The sequence below is a fragment of the Dermochelys coriacea genome, chromosome 4, assembly GCF_009764565.3.
Source record: "Dermochelys coriacea isolate rDerCor1 chromosome 4, rDerCor1.pri.v4, whole genome shotgun sequence".
NCBI lineage: Eukaryota > Metazoa > Chordata > Testudines > Dermochelyidae > Dermochelys > Dermochelys coriacea.
In genome coordinates, this window is record NC_050071.1 from 13,470,340 (window position 1) to 13,490,323 (window position 19,984).

A 19,984-nucleotide genomic window follows, 5' to 3' on the forward strand; every position below is an offset into this window, starting at 1 on the left:
ACAGCAATGAGATAGGATCGACAGTCGTACTTATCACTGGTAAAACTTCATCCCCACTAAAGTTAAAGGGAATTGTACCATTGCCTTCCGTGGGAACAGAGTTAGGCCAATGCGGAGCACTTTAGAAAATCCCACCCTAAGAGTTAAATTACCTGGAAAAATGTGTCAAGAAACCATTGTATAGTTGAGCACTCAAAAATCAATAACACCAAATTAAGGCTAAACATGTTTATTTTAACTGTGATTCCCATGGGGGCAGAGCACAGTTCTTAATTACATGATCATAAACAATTTCTTAAACACAATATATTGGCACAAACTTCTCTCTACACTTTCTTCAATACATTGAAGCCAACTGGACTTACTCGTCTACTTAAGTGCTTTGCGGAACAGGGATAGAATAACTCATGCTTAAAGTTAAGCATGTAATGAAGTGCTCTGCAGAATCAGGGCCTTAGGCAATAACACACACACACGCACATAGCAGCACGAAGGAGGACACTTAACTGGCCTAGCAAAAAAAACTGTACTGTTCAGGCTCAGTACATTATTTTCAAGTTCTCTTAACCAGTTAAATCAAAACCAATTTAATCAAGAACAAAGGCCACATACTGCCCCTTCGGAAGAACTATTTCCATTTCAAATTATAAACCTCAACCATTTCAGATTACAAGTGCTCTCTCTCTCAAAAAATTTTCCAAGCTCCTTTCACTCTCAAGTCACAAGTTCAAAAACGTCCCAAAAAAGAGTCATCTTTAAGCTCACACTGAGCACGGAAAAACTTCAGCCTGAAAGGTGCAAGTTTCACCAAGTTACGATCATTTGAAAGCAGAGTTTTATGGGTGGGATGATTTTCTAAAGGGTTCTGCATTGGTCTAGTTCTGCTTTGGCTGCTGACGACTTCTATGGAAGCAATGAAGCCAATGCTGAACCCTTTTGAAAATCCCACCGTGTAACTGTAATCTGCAGTATCCAACTCCTTTCATTCCTCTCAGACAACAAACTTTTCCCCATGCCCACTAACTGACTATTAACTACGCTGGCAGTCAGGGAAGGGTCAGCATGCACTCCACACTTCTGAATGAGTTCTTCAGGCTGAGTACCTTCTGCCCTTCCCTGAGACCACTCGCCACTCCCCACACGTTCCACTTTAGCCTTCCACTGGAGGTCAGAAGTTCATTTTCTCTCTCTCTGGAAATAGTTTAAAGTTTATGCCATCAGCAGCTAGACTAAATTCTGAAATGTGGATTAAAGAAGGCAATAATGAAAACAATCAGAAGAAAAAACAAAGCAAATCCAAGGTAAGCAGCATGGAACGTTACCGACCCTCCTGTCTGTATAACCAGTGTTGCTAGCACGCTATGGGAAAATCTCAGTTACAGACCTTTTAGCAAAAAGAACAAGGCCTGGTCTATGCTTTAAACTTAGCTCGACCTGGTGACATCACTCAGGGCTGTGAAAAATTTCACACCCCGTGCAACGTAGTCAGGTCAGCCTAACTCCTGCTGTAGACTCCACTAGGTCCATGGTCAACCTGGCTACCACAAGGAGCTGCAGTTACTACAGCGATGGAAAAACCCTTTCTTCAACATAGGAAGTGTCTACACTGCAGAGGCATAGCTGCAGCTGTGCTGCCACAGTATGGACATATCCTCCATCTAACATTACTGGAGCCTGTGTCTGCACAGATCTGTGTGTCCCAGGCCCCTGCTGATAGGTTCTTTCCCTATCTTTGTCCCCAGTCCTGCAAAGGCATATGCACATTTAACTTTAAGAACTCTGAGCAGACCCACTGAGCTGAATGGAACTACTCACAGTGTAAAGTTAAGCACATATGAATCAGAGTGAAGTCTGCATCAGAGTTACACTTGTTTCAGTCAATGAAAACAGGGAGCAACATTCTTCTCTTCCTTCCCTTCACTAGCCCTCTGGGATGGGGAGGGGCAGTCCAATTGCCTTTAACTCACTCTCTTTGGGCAGTGGTTAGCTTCCCTGATTTATCATTAGAATTCTTGACGGGCAGGAGCAAATAAGCACCCAGCAATCGCCAGGAGGGCAGCCTTAGGGAGCAGCCCTGAATGTTGCTGCAGCAGAACCTCAAAAACATATCTGGATCCCACTAATATGCTGCCCTACAGAGCCCTGGCCTAGCTACTATTTAGCTTTCTATTGTGGCAAATACATTAACTCTGGCTTTGTTTGGATATTCTCGACAGTAGGAGCTCACCATACCACAAATGCCGCCATTACAAACAGTACTAACTGCCTCTTACAGCACCTGTGTCGTTGTAATGAGGTCCTTGCTCCTTAGTGCTCTTCATCAAATTGCAGCAAACAGCCTCTCCTCAGCTGTTTCTCCCAAGTCTCTGAGAACACCTAGGTCACCTGAAAGCCCAGGCCCAGACGACTGTTCTTCACCACTGCAGCCAGAGGCAGGATGACTCCAAGGAGTGAAAAGCAGCCAAGCAGCACTTAAATAAAAGCACCAGCATATTTAACATGTTGCAGATTGCATTTGTCCCCACTGTAGTGTTCTCTTTTGACACTTTCTAAGTTTAGTCTGTTCATTCCTACTGTGAAGTGTATATAACCTCTCAGTCTGTCAGAAATACAAAACGCAGAAGTATTTGTGACAGTTACATGCCTGGAGTTCCAAAAGGAGGATTGTGTGGTGGAATTCACCTCCCCACTGCCCAGGCCTCCGTGCTTTCCCGAAGTTTGAGAGGAGTTTCCACTTTTCTCCAACTTGAAAAGTCAAACTGGACTAGGAAGACCCACTGGAAGTGTGGTATGTACATCAATATGTGAGGGGTCCTCTCCATTTTTGGGTGCCCAGAAGAAACCAGTCTCCAAATGAGAACTTCAGAGAAATAGGGAGATTGTATGGTTTAAGGCAGAGGTTCTCAACCTGAGGGGTCCAAACCCCTGGGGCAGGGACAGAAATCTGTGTCGGAGGGGCATGACCCCCTCTTCTTCTATATTACTAAAATGGGAGGGCATCCCAGATATGGAAGGGAACTGCTGCAGGGTCCCAGTATAGAAAAAGATGAGACCTGATGGTTCCAGAGATTGGTAGTAGGATAAGGAGCCTTTCACATGAAGCCTAGCTGTTACTGACAGATATTAGTGTGTGTAGCGACTGTTTGGGGATACAGTGCAATCACTCAAACACTTTCCACCAACACTAAATTCCCTTTAGAAAAAACACAAACAAAAAACACCCTTCAGAGGAACAAACAGCTTCACTGTGAACAGAGAGCAAACAGTACATGTTTTTCTAGATCCACGAATGCTCCCCAGGTGTTTTTCTGCTCACTAAGTCTACTGGAACACAGATTAACCCAAGTTCTGGTTATAATCTTATGATGTTATTAATTCTATCATTGTACTTTGCAGAAAAAGATAAATAGGCAGGAGAAGAGAACACAAGCTAGTCCAAAACTTTTTAGTCACTTAAAACATGTACCGGTAAACACAATTTTCCCCTTTTTATTTGCAAGTTATTTCCTGTCTTGAGCTAACTAACTCGCCATAAACAAACTCCAGTATGAAGATTGTGTGTACCGGAGCCCACCCTAACAAATGAACAACCACCGGGGGAGCCTCTTTTTTAAGTAGACTCATGTTCCAATACACAGCCTTGGGAACTGACCTCCAGACAGAAAACCGAAAAAATGAGAGCCAGCTACTCAGCTGTCACAGCAAGAAAATCAGTTCTTTTTACATGCCCTGTTGTCACTAAATCATGACTTATTTCCTAGATTCCTGGGCTGCTTGGTAAGTGCTTAGCTCAAGAAAGTTACAAGGCATCATCACAATTTCACCGATTATATCAAAGTTGGCATATGAGCCAATCAGTAACTAAAGTTCAGGTCCACGGTGATTTCTTGGGCTAACTTTGACAACCTTATGTGGCAAGAGTTTTCTTGTGAAAAGCTCATTAGCAGGATGTCTGCTAAATAACTAACAGACATTTTAGACCAAGTTAGTTGAAACCCAGCAGTGTTTCACTATAAGCACACAGTCATTATCCATACGGAATTCTACTGCACATTTCAAATCTCACTTTGGGAATAAACACAGTATTAATATAACTGATTGTGTTATTCATTTTTATATTAAATGCAATTAAAAAAAACTAATTTTCTGGATTTGCTTGATGCTTCCACCGAAATTTCAGTGACGTACAATTCAGCACGTTTTTGCTGCAGAAAACTGAAGAAATTGTTGCAATATTTAGGTCCGGCTTGCTACTGAGAATATGGGATCCTTATTACAAAACATTTTATACTCTATTACATTGCTGCTTTTCCTGTTAAATACAGAATTTTGCCTCATGTTCCTTTCTATCAATAAAAATATTCATCAAGGCTTCCTTACAATCAGAGAGAGTATGTGTAAATACACACACACACACACACACACACACACACACTTTGAAAGACACTACCAACCAGAGCACAGAGGATGGCAATTCCATCCTGTGGTAACTTCTGAGGTTTTGCAATTGGTTTTTGTTCCACGTTGGAATAAAAGCGTTTTTCTGAAAACACACTTTTTTTGTTTTTGTTCCACAGCCTGGTGGTTAGGGGGCTGGCCTGGGATGTGAGAGACTCAGGTTCAAGTTTTTGCTTTGCCTGAATTACAGAGGAGCTCTTCATCCCCAATTCCTCTGATTCAGGCAAAACAAGGACTTGAACCTGGGACTAAAAGATTCCAAGGCAGAACCCCAACCCCTCTACAGCGAGGGTGTCTCGCTCTCTCTCTCAAAACCAACTATCTGCACAAAATGATTTGGCTTTGACAAAACTGGATATTTTGGGGGAAGAAAAAAAATAACTTTCTTGGAAGTAATTTTTAACAGATTATTAAAACTAAGATTAGAGGGCAAAATGTCTCTCTCTATTCTTTCTACTTCGTTTACTCCATGCATTTGACTGCAGTTTTTGTATAGTCCATTTCGGTGTTTCTCCAGTCAGTCGTTTCCCCATTTTGTGTGGATCTTCCACCCAGCAAACGGGGAGAGAATTTGTTTTAAATCAGTGAAATATGTGATAGCAAACCACAAAAATTGGCTGGGGGGCACTGAAAGGCAGTTGTAGAACCAGAAGTTATTTTGAACTCTTTCTTATAGCGACTGTGTTCATGTGCCTCTTTAACACAAAAACCCAAATAAGCAGCACCAACATTGCCAGCAACCATCATTGTGAAGGACTTGAGTCATTCTCACCTGGCTGATCATAAAATTCTCAGGGAAATACATTAACTATGTAATTCTCCTTTGCATCAAGAAATAACCAAAGGACTAAATGTAGAAAAAAAAAGAAGGGATGCCACCAGAGAAACAGTCACACCTTGAGAATCTGTAACAAAAGGATGATTGAAATTTGCACAGAGCATTTATTCAGACACTAGCTTTCAAAGCGTTCAAATAAATTTACTCTTTAATATCTTAAACGCTCTGAAAAGATGAGAAAACACACCAAGGAAATGAGTATGATTCCCTCAGCATGTACAAAGGCACCAAAAACAGCCCCATTTAGAGAACCTCAAACAGGCAAATTATTGGAGGCTAGTAACAAAGATTTTACGTTCATTGACATCACAGGTCTATCCAATCCAACTTTATTTTATTTTATTTTTATATATAATCTTGGGTTTATTTTAAGACTTTTTGGTCAAATGTGCATTTTTGAAGTGATCACCTATAAGGACTTCATCACCCACTAGATGGGAGTGCACACCCTGGGGTACAATAAGCTCTAAGTCATATCATCTACTATGAAGTGTGCTGTGGAACCTAGGCTGAAAGTATGCATCTCTCTTTCAACATGAAGAGGAAAGCTGGAGATAATCAGAAGTTAGATGGTACCCATTCACTTCTCAAGGAAAAGGACAACATATTTTGCTTAACCAGTATATCAGCAATATGGCTGCCAGATCTCTTAGTCACACCACAAACTACCACAAGCCGTGGTTGCTTCATCCCTGACACTACCACAGCTGCTGCTTTATAAATGGCTGATACTTACAATTGAGGCGTTTTGTAAGTGGGCTGTGCACAACACCTGACCCATCTACTTACCTGTTTCTTGCCCATCTCTTGCACTCCAGTTTTATGTTCAAATTCTCCCTCCAAACTCACCCACTCACCCTCCTCCCCCGGCACAACTTCAAATGAAGTCAGAATTTGAAGCTTACCTGCTCCTTGTCAGGTTTGTCAGAGATGTCGTTCAGACTGGTGGAAGTCAGGTTTCTATGGGTCATGGCTGGACTGCCTGCAAGGACAAGGTCAATACTAGTTAAGGCATCTGTTACAACCCAGCAAAAAGGGCACAGAGGGCCTGGCTATAGCACAACCTTCCAAAGGGCTGCATAAGGAGGGCAGGGTAGTGGGCCAAATTGGAAAAATTTTAGAGCCTGATACAGGGTGCCTTATGGAATTCAAAGTGGCAAAAGGGGTAGAAGGAAACTAAAGATTCATAGGATCTGGTCCACAACATTACCACGTTAAGTATGAAACAAATAAAATAAAGGTTAAGGCACTTCCAAAAAACAGAGTTTGAGCACTGCTCCTGGACATGTTTGACAAGTAACACTTCCTACAGTTGTCCTCCCAGTTAATAGAATAGGAAGCTTTCTAAGTAAGCTGACCAAACAGTTGGTTTAATCAACAATGCTTACTGGGAGCCTGTCTATAGTATCAGCGGATGCTGTTTAGAAGAAATTCCTTTTCTTCCAATTACCTTGTTAGGCATCCTCCCTGTCAACCATAGGCTAATTCTGAGATTGCTGAACAAAAGAGAAAGCTATCTGCACATCAACTTGGTGTAAACTACTGTAATCAATAGGATAGCGGATTACCCAGAAGACAGAGGCCAATACTTTAAACAGGTGGACTTAACCTCTCTTTCAAAGAAGCGATTGACAAGATACACACTGCTCAGCCTTAAAATGTCAGCGAAGTAACCTAGCAGACCTCAAGGCAGCAAAGCCAGAGAATAATTGTGTGCAAGCTTATGGACAATTATTCCAGTTGAACCTTATGTTTTTAGACACTGCAGCAGAGAGGAGGAAATAACTTGGAAAAATAAGCAGTCACCAAACCTTCACCCATTTCTAAAATTCTATTAGAACCCTTTAATATTTTATTAAACAAACAAACAAACAAACCCACACACAGGAACAGTCATAATCACAAGAGAGAGGGGGAAGAAAAAAAAAAAACCAAACAGCAGCCAAAGAGAGACACTGATGACAAATATAATACCTTCAGTCTGAAAGGCATGTCAGTTTCCAAGTATGCTCTTTTTATGGTTCTGAAATGTTAGGATACTTTCTCTGCGACTTCTGCTGGAACCAGAAGTTCTGACATACAGCAAGAGAGGCTGCCTGTTATCATAGATTTTTCTAGTCAGGACCAGAAGAGGAGATGCAGAAAAATCTCAAAGTGCTGCTGTGAGATTTTCCAACCAAGTTTTCAGACTCTAGGTTGGGATATGTCTCAAAATAAGCCTCTTAATTTAGGGAGGTTTGTTCAAACTAAAATCCAAAGGCCAGGCTTCCAAAAGAGATCCGTACTGAGCAGCTCCCACTGTTCTCATTGGAAGCTGCTGGGAGCTGAGCACTCTGTGAAAACCTGGTTAATCCATTCAAGTGCACAACTAGGAACTGAGCTCTTTTGAAAATCTACTCCTAATGTTACGACATTCAGCCACCTTTGCACGGGCTGGAGAAATAACTTCGGTGCCAAGATTGGTAAGCAACTGACACCCTTTGTTAAGGCAACAACACTGCTCTCAAGCCCCCTTTTCTGATAAAGAATTTAATTAAAAACTTCTGGGGCACAAGTGATATTATGGCACCAATTTGTGTCATCTTCCAATAAGTAAGGGGGAGGGATAGCTCAGTGGTTTGAGCATTGGCCTGCTAAACCCAGGGTTGAGAGTTCAATCCTTGAGGGGGCCATTTAGGGATCTGGGGCAAAAATTGGGGATTGGTCCTGCTTTGAGCAGGGGATTGGACTAGATTACCTCCTGAGATCCCTTCCAGCCCTGAAATTCTATGAGTCTATATATCTTCTGTGACACTGAAGTGGTGCAAGTTAAACAAAATCCAGGGTCCTAGAACATGTCTACCTAACTTATTTATCCAGGATGGGACCAGCAGATTGCTATTCTGATCTTCCCAAATTTCATAAATTTAAATGACTTGCAGTAGGAATTTCCTGGATCTTCTATAGGAGGGTCACCAGTGCTTAGGGAAGTTCCAATTTACTTTCCTTTTTAACCTTACTTGTGTATATAGCGCGCGCGCGCACACACACACACACACACCCTCTCTCTCTCTCTCTCTCTCTCTCTCTCTCTCTCTCTCTCTCTCTCTCTCTCTCTCTCTCTCTATATATATATATATATATTATATACACACACACCCTTTTAAGATGAGGCTATTTATACATATTGAGACAACTTTCAAGTAATCAAAAGGGTTTGGACTCACTGGGAGGAAAGTAAATGGACAGACTCAAGATATTCTTTTCCTGATCCAGTTTTAATGACAATATTCACATAGTTCATTATTACTTTGGACAAGAATGGCTAAAAAAAACAGCAGTAAGCAGCTGAGCTTGGATAGATGCTATGAAAGGAGACCCGCAAACTTCCTCCCATCATCCAAGCCAACCCCATGCAAAATTTTCCCAGAGTACCTACACGTAAGGGGGAAATTACATGCCTGAGACCAGTTATGTGCAGCCTCAAATGTTCCCTAGTTTAACTTTCAGTATGCCAGCCTTAGTGGTGCCCCTAAAGTTTCAGTAAAGTATCTGATTTGTGCTTTGTGTATGTGTGATACATGATAAACAAATTCACGAGGGGAAAAATCCATCAAATTTGCCTGATGGAATATTTGCATCTATTCTACAATATACACCTTTGCTTTGGGTTGCTGAAAACAACCTTCCTCATTTTGAAAAGACTGTAAAGAAATATTTGCCACAGAGCATAGAAAGAATGGAGAAGCAAAATAAGGCTGGATTCTTTGAATCCTATAGTGCATTATTAAAACCCAGTGATTTTTCTTCTTGCATTTAGTTGATTCATTAATTTTTAAAAGTTACAGACAGGCTGCCAATTCTGGGAATTACTTTTTACACAAGTAAAGTACATAATGTACATATGGGTTCAAAAGAAAAATTGGAACTGTGTGGAGAAGCATGGAGGGGAGTTTTGATCATCTGAAATCAAAGACACGGAGGCATTTTTTGTAAATATAGAACTTGTTCAAACCAATAATTGGTATCACACAGCTGGGTGAATTGAAGCAAAAGGTTTCTATCGATTGGCCTTTCCTATTATTAAACGAGAGATGAAACAGACAATATTGACTACAGCTGAGCTAAACAGCTTTGAAGAAGTTCACACACCTTCAAAGATGTGAATGCTCATGGGTAGGGCACATAATAGCTGTATCTCACATTCACCACCTACCCATTGCTATTGGGCTGGGTAGTCTGGGCTACTTGTTGGCTGCATACCACTCATATTGCTAATGAGGGGCCTTCAGATCAAAAGTGGGGAGACAACAGCTACATCACAGTAACAGCACCATGTTTCCTCCAAATGAAACTTTTCAAAAAGTGTTCTGTGATTCTGGTCTTATTTCAATCAGGGGCAAAAGTCCCACTGAATTCAGTGGGGAAGGAAGTTACCCTAAAAAATAGCCATATTCTGTACCACCTTCTGTTTCTGAGGTGCAGAGCTATAGCCATCTCAGCTGTAACTATGGCATCGCTACTTGTGATGCTATGATGACTTGCTTTTGCCACAAACTAAGTCCAGACATTCTACTAACCGCTGTGAAAAATAAATAGGTTTAACCTTGGCATTTTTGTTTCAGGCAGAAAGGCTTTCGTCTTCCAACAAAATAAAATGCAGGTAATTCAATCTTCAGTTGGCTAACCTCAGTGTTAAAGAGCAGCCAACAGTCACAGCTAGAAAACAAAGGACCAGTAAAAATAACCATTTACTTTAAATCTCAAGTGTGAACACTTGTTCTTAATGTTTTTGGCTGTACATTTATCTGCATTTTTATGTTTATGAATCCTTTCTTATGGAGACTTAATGCTTGATCCTGCTAGCACATCACTCTGCATTTTATAACACAGCAGCTAGCGCACTTTGCATGCACAGTTGCTGATTTTATAGGATGCACAGCTCTCAACACCTTCACACTCATTCCCATCCCAACCCACTGGATATCGAGGAAAGATTTAACCCTAATTCCCTACATTTTTAAAACACTGCAGGGGAGTAAGCTACACAAGTCCTTTCTCTTTACTTTCAGTAACAGCCGTGTGGCTAAATCACCAGCTACTTTTGGAAATTTAGGAGTAACAGGTGTTGGAAATACTAAGTGCACAAGAAACCAGACTCCTGAATTCAGACTCTCACTGAGAACTAAACCTAAAGGAGCATGAAAATAGTTTGAACAGATAGCCACAAGTAGGTTCTTGGATTTTGAATCTTCTTTTAAAGGAACCCTGTATGGAGGGCTAATGTCATCTTCAGGTTAACTCCTCATGTTTCTCTTTTTTCAAGAGAGTCACAATTCCTTGACTTTCCTCATAGATAAGACGACTTGAGTGCAGGAGGTAAAGAGCAACATTCAGACCTGGTATAACAGCTATAACTCCTAATTATCCTGAGTCTTTAATGATGACACATACCACCTGTTAAATTCAGGCCTATTTTTTATATCTTCACTTGGCACAACAAGCTACAAAGTCTTCACTCACTGTTCTGTTCACCCTTAGATGTGCATATCAGAGCCTAAGAAAGTGCCTATAGCCGATGGGAAGAAGTGAGCTTCTCACAATCCTGACTGAATATAGCGGTCAGGTACAGATGACGCATATCTTCAGCTCCTTTTGGCGACCTGGCTGAGGTAGAGTATAGGCTCCAACACCTTGAGCTTGCAACACTTTGCAAGTTTCACGTCCACACACCACATTCTTCCAAGACATTTTATAAGTATTGGTGTCAAACTCTGAGACAAGGTCTTCAGTTCAGGCCAGGCACAATTGAGCACTCGCTGCATTGGCCTCTTCAGAGCATGGATGGGAAGCTGCAAGCATTGTATCTGTACCAGTAGACCTGACCCTATGAACTCCATCCCAGCATGCACTGCCCTGCTTTTCGAAGTTACCCAAAAACTTCTCAATACAAGACGACGGCTGAGCAACATGTCATGGGTGCTTCAGGACTCTCAGAAGAGCATAACAACAGCTGCAGCATGTATGGTTCTGACCAAATTTCTCTGTCAAAAAGCAGTATTGCTGCATGGACTGTCGCAAAGACAAGCAAGACATTTAATGCAATCAGCACCAATGCAAGTGCTTCTTGTCTGAATGTAACAATATCCCAACCATGGCAGGCTCACTGCATTAGCGACTGCCAGGGAGAGGTTATGGGATGTCACAATGCTACCAAAACCTCCCTTCCACCCAGGGAACCAGCATAGGACCAGGCTGACCCAAAAAGTGAGCAGGGTCATGGTGACACGACCATGGTAACCAGGCCAATGTGCGGATTCAGCGTCTCCCCTCCTCCACATCTTCCCCTGGCCCGGCTCCTGTAAAATCCCCAGCAGAAGATGAAGTTGCCTTTCCTCAGAGGAACCCCTAAGAGAAAGCACCAATAGGGACTCCAATCTCCCACCCATCCACACTCAAGAAATAAAGCAAGACTTGCTGGTTCAGGGAGCTGCAGTTTCTAGTCTGTACCTCCCAACTCCAACTGAGTAACCCTGACCTCAAGTCACTAAAGATCTTTAAGCCAAACTTTATTTATCCTTGAAATGATCCCATTTCCTTGCACCTAGGAATTTTTCCATAGGCTCACAGAAAAAAAGAGCGTTTCCTTGTGGGAAAAACACAACTGTAAGATATGAATGGTGTCACTTGCCACAAGAAAGAAAAAATGCACACTGAAGAGAGGAAAGGATGAGTGGTGAACCGTGGAGAGGGAAGAAGAAGAAGAAATATGATTTATAAGACAAGCAAGCAAAAAACTAGCAGCACTTAAACGGCCTTGTGTTAAAAAAGCGATCCCACCTAGCATGTAGACATCAACAGCTGGAGAAATACAAACTTGAGTAGACTCTGTTAGTAGCATATGGCATCCTTGCTAAACAACGTTGCCACAAAAGCAGGAATGGCCAGAGGCAGTTTTTACCATCCCATGAAAAAAAAAAAAAATGGTTTTTACCACCCCATGAAAAACTAGTTAGTCCCAGTTGAAGGCATTTTTTTAGAAACTGTTTTATTACGCACACACTATTACATTTAGTTTTAGTTACATATTCAAATTGTGGTTACATAAGGCAGTAGATTCATCGATTTTATTTGTACAACCCTAAATTGAAGTACAACTGCAGTGGGTGTACTGCTAATATATGTAATTATTATACCAAACATCAGAAGGACTACATGTATTTGGTTCAGTATTTTCCTCAAAGAAGATATACATGTCATGACTCATTTCCGTTTTCAATATTATATAAAGTCAAACATCTGGTTATATGAACATGACAGTAATGCAGAGGGGTAGGCTTGAAGCACTAACCAATCAGAAGCATGCGGAGTTGCAGACTGCTGGTCCAGGTCCACTTGGCCACGCAGTATTCTGTAGCAGACCGACTTTGACATCGTGGATAGACCAAGCCTATTACTCAGGTTTGAATGGATGTATCCAAAATTTGAAAAGATCCATTCCGTGCATGTTGAACAGGGATGCTTCCCCTTCTCTCCCTCCCCATTTTCCAGTTTAATCCAGATGCAAGACAGTTTTTACCAGCACCTTGTCCTAAACTAGTTTTTCCTGGGGAACTGCCAACACTGCACAAAAGTTCCATGGTTTTGTGCCAACCAAAAAGAAATGGAGTCCTAGAAATTTCTTTAAATGACCTGAATTAACACAATGTTATTCACACTCAGTGGTGTCCTGCTATTGAAATAAATACAATATAGAGACAATGTGCTAGAAATTCTAGCAACGCTGTCTCAGAAGAAGAGAAAAAGAACAGAAAATAGAGTGGTGGAAAAAAAATTTAACCTCCAAGAGCCCAGCTAATACACTACTCAGTTGCATATAAAGAAGAGTCTGGGAGCAGAGGAACAAGAAACCATGCTATGTCAATCCTCAGAAGCTCATTCTTCTATGCAATTAGACGGGGGGGAAAGAATTTCTGCATTAAAGTCCTAATTCAGCAAAGCCCCGAAGAACATAATAATCTAACGTATGTGCCACATATGCTTAAGTGCTCTGCTAAATAGGAATAATTTCCTGAATATGGGCCAAATCAACTAACCATTTCTGTGATATCAGTAGTGTTACCCCTTGGATTTATACAATCAAGTGCTAGCACAAAAAAATAAACCAATCAAAAGCTCTTCAACTTGACATTTGATTCTACTAATAGGATGTATAATTACCTTTTATTGTTCTGACAACTTAATGTTTACAATTCAAACATTTGAAGATTACTAAAAACTACTATGGTTTTGTAAAGGGCCCAATTCTATCATCATTGTATTGATGGTACCTTGCTCTAAAAGCAGTTCCGCTGAAATCAGCAAGACAACATGAGAAGCAGTGGTAGAAACAGGCCCTGAACAAAGCTCAGCTCAACACCAAACAATACGTTTGTTGAGTTTTGCCAGCTCTCTGATATATGGAAACCTACATAGATGCATATTTCATTTGTAAGGAACTGAAATTAAACTTTGCATTTGTAATACATTGTACAACTGGCAAACCTCATTAAAAACTTTCTTAATATCAGATATTTAAATACATAAATAATAGATAACTTACTAAATCAAAATTATTTAATAATAGCTGCTTTGAGGGATTGTTAATGAGATTATGGGGCCTTTTACCTGTAGTTTGACAATCTGACTTTGTTCCAGACTGGAAGCTGTTACCATGTGTTGGCTGTTCAGTGACCTAGTGAATGAGTTCATGGTCTTGGTCTGGTCCCTAGTAGGAAGGTGTCTCCATCAAAAAAAACCACCATATTCATTGCCTCTCATTGATAATTTCAGTGGCTGACTTAGGAGAGAGACAAGAGTCTGAATGGGAATGGAACCTGAACTACCACTAGAGGATGGAACTTTGAGAAAAGAGCAGGAAACACTGTTGGGGCATCTCAGGGACACATGAACAGCTATCGCTGTATCTAGTCTATGCAGAGAGGATTTCCAATCTCTCTGGCTATTAATACGGTAGTGCATGTATTTAAGAATTTTAAGTGCTAAGTGTTCCCCCTTTCTGTGTTTCTCCAAATTAACCCATTCACCTGCAGTGGCTCTGCCCTCCTCCCCATATTCCCAATCATTGACTTACTTAGCCATCCCACGCTGGGGCTGCGCTGCACTCGGATTTCATCATCCAACGTGCGGGTTGCTAGGCAGGGCACAGAACTCTCAAGTGGGCTGCGTGCTTTAGCGTTGAAAGCAGAAGACAGAGCAGGAGACAAGAGCAGCAGCGAGGAGGAGGAAGAGAGCAAAGTTAAGTAGTAAAAAAAAAAAAGAAAGAAAGAAAAAAGCTAAAGCAATTGCACAAGCAAGTTAGGAAAGAGAGTGTTCGAACATTCATATTGTTAAACAAACAAACCCACCTCTCCACATAGCAACATTGTTCTGGGAATAGCTCTTAGGACAACATGAAAAACCCCATTCCAATTTCACCCTTCAGCACTTGGTCACAGTGTAGGTTAATATATACTGGTCAAAAATTTTAAGCCTGGGTGCCTAATGTTAGACATCTAAATCCAAATTCATTGACCTAAATAGAAGTAGCCTGAATTACAGAGCAGCCCCAGTTCCCAGTGGAATCAATAGGAGCTGCAAGTGGCCGGCATCTTTGAAAAATTAATCAGTTCTCTTTAGGAACCCAGCTTTGAATATCTTGGCCACTGCACATAGCCAGATATACACTAATTAGTGTTCTGTAAATGTACTCCATTTTGTGGCACTTTAAATAATGCTAATGACTAATTCTCCTGCTGTTTTCAAATATCACTTGAAAACATCTCTTTTCCTCCTTAATCTCTGTCTCCCTGTGCTGTTATTTAACTCTGTTCCTGTATTATTCAACTCTACAGAGACTTGGGACACAGTGTGTATGAAAGACACTGTATAAAATAAAGCTGTATTGTACTGTACAGCAAAACATTTAAAAAGAAAAAAGTGTTCCACTGTCAATATTCATCATTCTTTGTTGTACTCTTGAATACATTCTAGCCTATAAGAAGCATTATAATAAACGTGGTTATTTTAAACACTTCTACTTGCAAATTACTGGTGTCAGCTCACAGAAAAAACCAACCAACTCAGGATCCTCCTCTTGGCAACCCTCTATATAATGTGCATTAGGTATTTAAAAAAATACACAATACACACCGTGCTTTGTAACGTGACTATGTATTAAGGGGACACACACACACAATTTTCTATTGCCTTTTTTCTGCTCATTTTGACTGATTTACTCATTTATCTGGCAAGCTGTTGGCTTGCATGGTGTCAGTGTTCAAGATTCTAGCAAGAAGGAAAACTAGCCCTCTAACAATGGCTAAAATTTATAGCGCATTGCATTTTTCAGCTTCAAAAAATGCCGATGAGCACTTTCTAACTAATCCTCATATACCTGTGTAATGCAAGGTCAGTATTATACTCATTTTACAAGTTGGCAAACTAAGATTTGAGCCAGGGCACACAGTGAGTCAGTGTCAGAGTGGGGATTAAAAACTCAGGAATTCTTGTCTTCTAGTACTGTGTGCAGCCCAAAACACTAACTAGATTTTCAAAAGCTTCTAAAATTTCAGGACTGGAATACCTTGCCAGATAACCAAAGACTGTTGTGAAATCCAGTACCTAAAACTATTGTTCAGTCTTTCTTAAAAGGCCATATTCAGTGACCAGAAAGGAAACCTCAGAATTAACATGATGAACACTCAGAGTCAACTTACTAAATGAGATGCAATAGTGCAGTCCTCTTCCTCATGCTGGAAACCAACATTTCAATTAAACATTTTTGAAGCTATTGTTGAAATTACTGCAGATTTTATGAAGAGACATGAAGGATAGTGCCTTTGAAAGAGCAACTTTTGGTAGCTACAGCCAACAAGATCCAAGAGGAGATCTTTGTCTTGTCTACTTTTGCTTACCATCTGCCTCTTGCTCAAGCAACAGAGTACTTGAAATGAATAGCCCATATTTACTCTCCTCCATCAAATTATGACAATTATTAGGAAGTTATTATGATTTGCACAGCCTCTTTCATATCAGTGGATCCAATCAAAGCAAAATGATTTCTGGGGAAAGTTCCTCTTGTAAGCAATGTTGGCTGGGCAAGACCATGTCTCAACCCTAATTACACGTTTGTAAATAAAAACATTTATTGCATACCTTTGCCATCGAAGGATTTTAAACTTCAAAAGTGTTTTGGCCAATTTAATCATCACTGTCTTTTTAAGAGAAGTAATTAAACATGAAAAATGAATTGGGAACAGAATGATTGTGCCTGCCCCTGTAATGAAGAGATGGTCATCCTGGGTGAGATTTTCAAAAGGCACAATACCAGCTGCCATTGGAAGTCTATGGAAGTTGGGAACCTAGCTCCTATTTGTGCTTTTGAAAATCTCCCCCTCTTACAATACTGAATTTTACACACATTTCACAAATCTCGAAGTAATTTTAATGAAAGCAAATATGAAAATGGATTTTAAAAACACCGCCGTGCTCTTTCCCAAACTATTTGTGCATCACATCAAATTGTAACAAACCCGTATTCTGCAATTTAAAGACATCATGGTCACTAGTTGAGCTAGAACCCAAGTTGTTTGGCTCCAAACATATAGGCCTCTACCATCTGAGCTGCAGATTATCCATGAGACATCAGCAATAGAAGCAAGAGCTCCTCTGTGGGCTAGCCAATACAGGGCAACAGTCAAACACATTGAGTGAGATGCTTCTTAAGAGTCATCCCATAGGGACTTGCACATTATAAAGTGTGAGTACAAAAACAACTAATATAAGAGTTAAGAAATTATTAAACTTCTGTTCATTCAAGTTTCCCTACTGTGTAATGTATATAGAACTCCCCAGATTCCTTCCCCATAAACGACATGAACAAAAGCAAATACGCCGAAGATATATATAATAATCAACCTCACAGAAGCCTAAATGTGTCAATGCTGGTAATGTCATCAACTCCTTTGTTATAATATGCAGGGTTTGCAGGATTGAGTCCCTCTTAGTTTTATTACATAACTGATTTTGCTATCTCAATCGTAATATAAACAAATAGTCTGTTTCTCTGTTTAGTTTCTAATAATTATTTCTATATTCCTTGTTTTTCTTGCTACCTTTGATAGCATACAGGTTAAAGTGCATCAGTCCTAAACTTGCTCATGCCCTTGGTCTAAAAGAATAAAAAGTAAGTTTTTTAAAAAGTTAACCCTTTTCCAGATGAAGTGAGTTATCGGATATTAATCTTCATACCATTTAATGATTCAAAACAAAATTATTTGTAATTCCAGACATGTGACAATTAAAGGAGAATTACATTGCAGTGTTTAAATGACAAAATGCTCTTTAAACAACAAAAATTGGCAATAATCCTAAAAGAGGCTTTACCTTCAAGTTGTTGGTTGTTTGTTTGTTTTTTACTGTTCTTCGTCCTTTTAGAATAGTAAGCGACCTAGTGCTAAGGAGAAGGATATACAGAAGAAAGTGAAACTTTCTAAGCCTAGTTTTATTTTCCAAATCAAAGGGCAAAAAACAAAATGGGTAACAGATAAATTTTATTTTCAAAAATTATTTCCATTTAACAATTTTAATATATATATAAAACTTTCATCCTGACAGTCTCCCATTAAATATAGAACAGAGTTCAATTCTAGAGCTAGCAGCGATTAACAAGAATAGCCCAGGATCCTGAAAACACTCACATGTGTAATTTCAGAGTAGCAGCCGTGTTAGTCTGTATTCGCAAAAAGAAAAGGAGGACTTGTGGCACCTTAGAGACTAACAAATTTATTTGAGCATAAGCTTTCGTGAGCTACAGCTCACTTCCACCAAATGCATCCGATGAAGTGAGCTGTAGCTCATGAAAGCTTATGCTCAAATAAATTTGTTAGTCTCTAAGGTGCCACAAGTCCTCCTTTTCTTTTCGTGTGAGTAATTTTATGTATGGCCCATGAAGGACAATGGTGATTCACACGTGTTTGCAAGAGCAGGGCCACAGTATCGTGATGTGTGAAGATAACACAGAAGGGGAGCTGTAGCACAGTAGGATGCACCACAACTGCTAGTGTAGCCCTCACACTCAAGAACATAAACACTGTAAAAACCGCTGCTCTGTTCTAAGTTTTTACTTTAAAGTATGTAGGTGTTGTGAGGAGAGATAACTATTTTAAAATGTAACTTACATGAATGAGCTTTTAAATAGCTTCCTAAATTAAAGTGTTTAAAGTGGGGGAGAGATGTCAGGAACCTTGGTCAACTGTAAAGTATTACTACTTCACACAGATGAAGTGAGCTGTAGCTCACGAAAGCTTATGCTCAAATAAATTTGTTAGTCTCTAAGGTGCCACAAGTCCTCCTTTTCTTTTTGCGAATACAGACTAACACGGCTGCTACTCTGAATACTTCACACAGAGTGGAAAACAGGGCCAGCTCTTAATAGAACCTCAGATAAATTCCTGTTGACTGTCAAATGAAATATATACAATAAAATCGCTCATCTGTTTTACTGAAGGGGAGAGCCCTTGTGGACTGATGTTTTCTGTTTTTAGTTTATAAAGGTAACGTTTCCAAAGAAAGCTATTTGAAATCCAGTGGCAGATGGGAAATCTACATTTTTTAAAAAGAGCTTAGTCATACAGTTAAAATATTGTTTAGTAAAGAAAATTATTTTCAGGAACAATTTAATAAGATTGGATAACGTTAAATTATGGGTTCCAAACACACATTTAAAAATCTTTATTGCACATTAAGTGCCAATAAGTTATATAAAATGTTGAGGTTTAACGGACATGTAGTAGGTTATATAATCTAGTTTTACTCATTAAATGTCACTTCATCAATACTTTTTTAATGAACACACACATCATTGTATAAGCACAGTCAAATTAATGGTAACGTTAAATTCAGTTTGGTAACTTAGTTTAAATTGTTTTAAGGTGGACTGGAGGTTTGAAGTTATCTGTTCTAATATTGGCAGAACACAGAGAAGCTATTTAAATATCTTATCAGCCTATAAACCTATTACCCAGAGCCGTGAGAAGTAGGCAAGGCACAAATCTCTTCTATGGAGGAACTATCACTGCCATTCTCATTAACCTCCTATACACAGTAGTAATAATTGTATCGTTAAATTTATTAATCTTATTTGGGTTATTGCTGATTATGTACTATACCTATTTTATTACTTTAAAACCAACCTTTGTATTTTTGAATAATTTAAGCCCTATAACCAGATGTAGAGAAACTTTTCTTAACTTATGTATTATATAATTTTAACAGTTTTAATAAAAATGTTAAGTGTCTGAAAGCTTCAAACCAATGCAAACAAAATGGAACTGTTAAAAGGAACCATCTATCTGGCAGAAATCACTATGGGCTGGTGGCACTTTTATTGTTGTCAGGCATGACGAAACACAGCAGTTTTGTTCTCATTACATTTCTATAGATTTAAAGGCCAAATTCTGCCTTAAGATATAAATGTGGGTCACCCACTCAAATCCAAGCAGTGACATACATGCATCCAAATGCACTTTTGGTTTTACTTTTTTTTTAAATAAAAGCATTAATAAATAATAATAATGCTTATTATACTTAGTTTTTATACAACCCTTTTCATCCTTAGAGCTCAAAGCACTTTACTTAAAGATTAAGTTATTTAACTTAAAATTTATA

At 39.6% G+C, this 19,984-nt stretch overlaps 1 protein-coding gene across 11 annotated transcripts in view; it reads right to left on the reverse strand.

The window, feature by feature from the left end:
• Positions 1–19,984, reverse strand: part of SLC4A4 (solute carrier family 4 member 4) — a 254,617-nt gene that overhangs the window by 104,925 nt on the left and 129,708 nt on the right. For 7 of the 11 annotated variants that reach the window (XM_038398376.2, XM_038398374.2, XM_043513070.1 and 4 more), the window contains one exon: positions 6,202–6,278. In XM_038398376.2, coding sequence (XP_038254304.2) covers positions 6,202–6,278 — 77 coding nt within the window. Of the gene's footprint in view, positions 1–6,201; positions 6,279–14,408; positions 14,505–19,984 lie in introns of all 11 variants that reach the window. The other 4 variants (XM_043513068.1, XM_043513069.1, XM_038398372.2 and 1 more) reach the window with 1 other exon arrangement.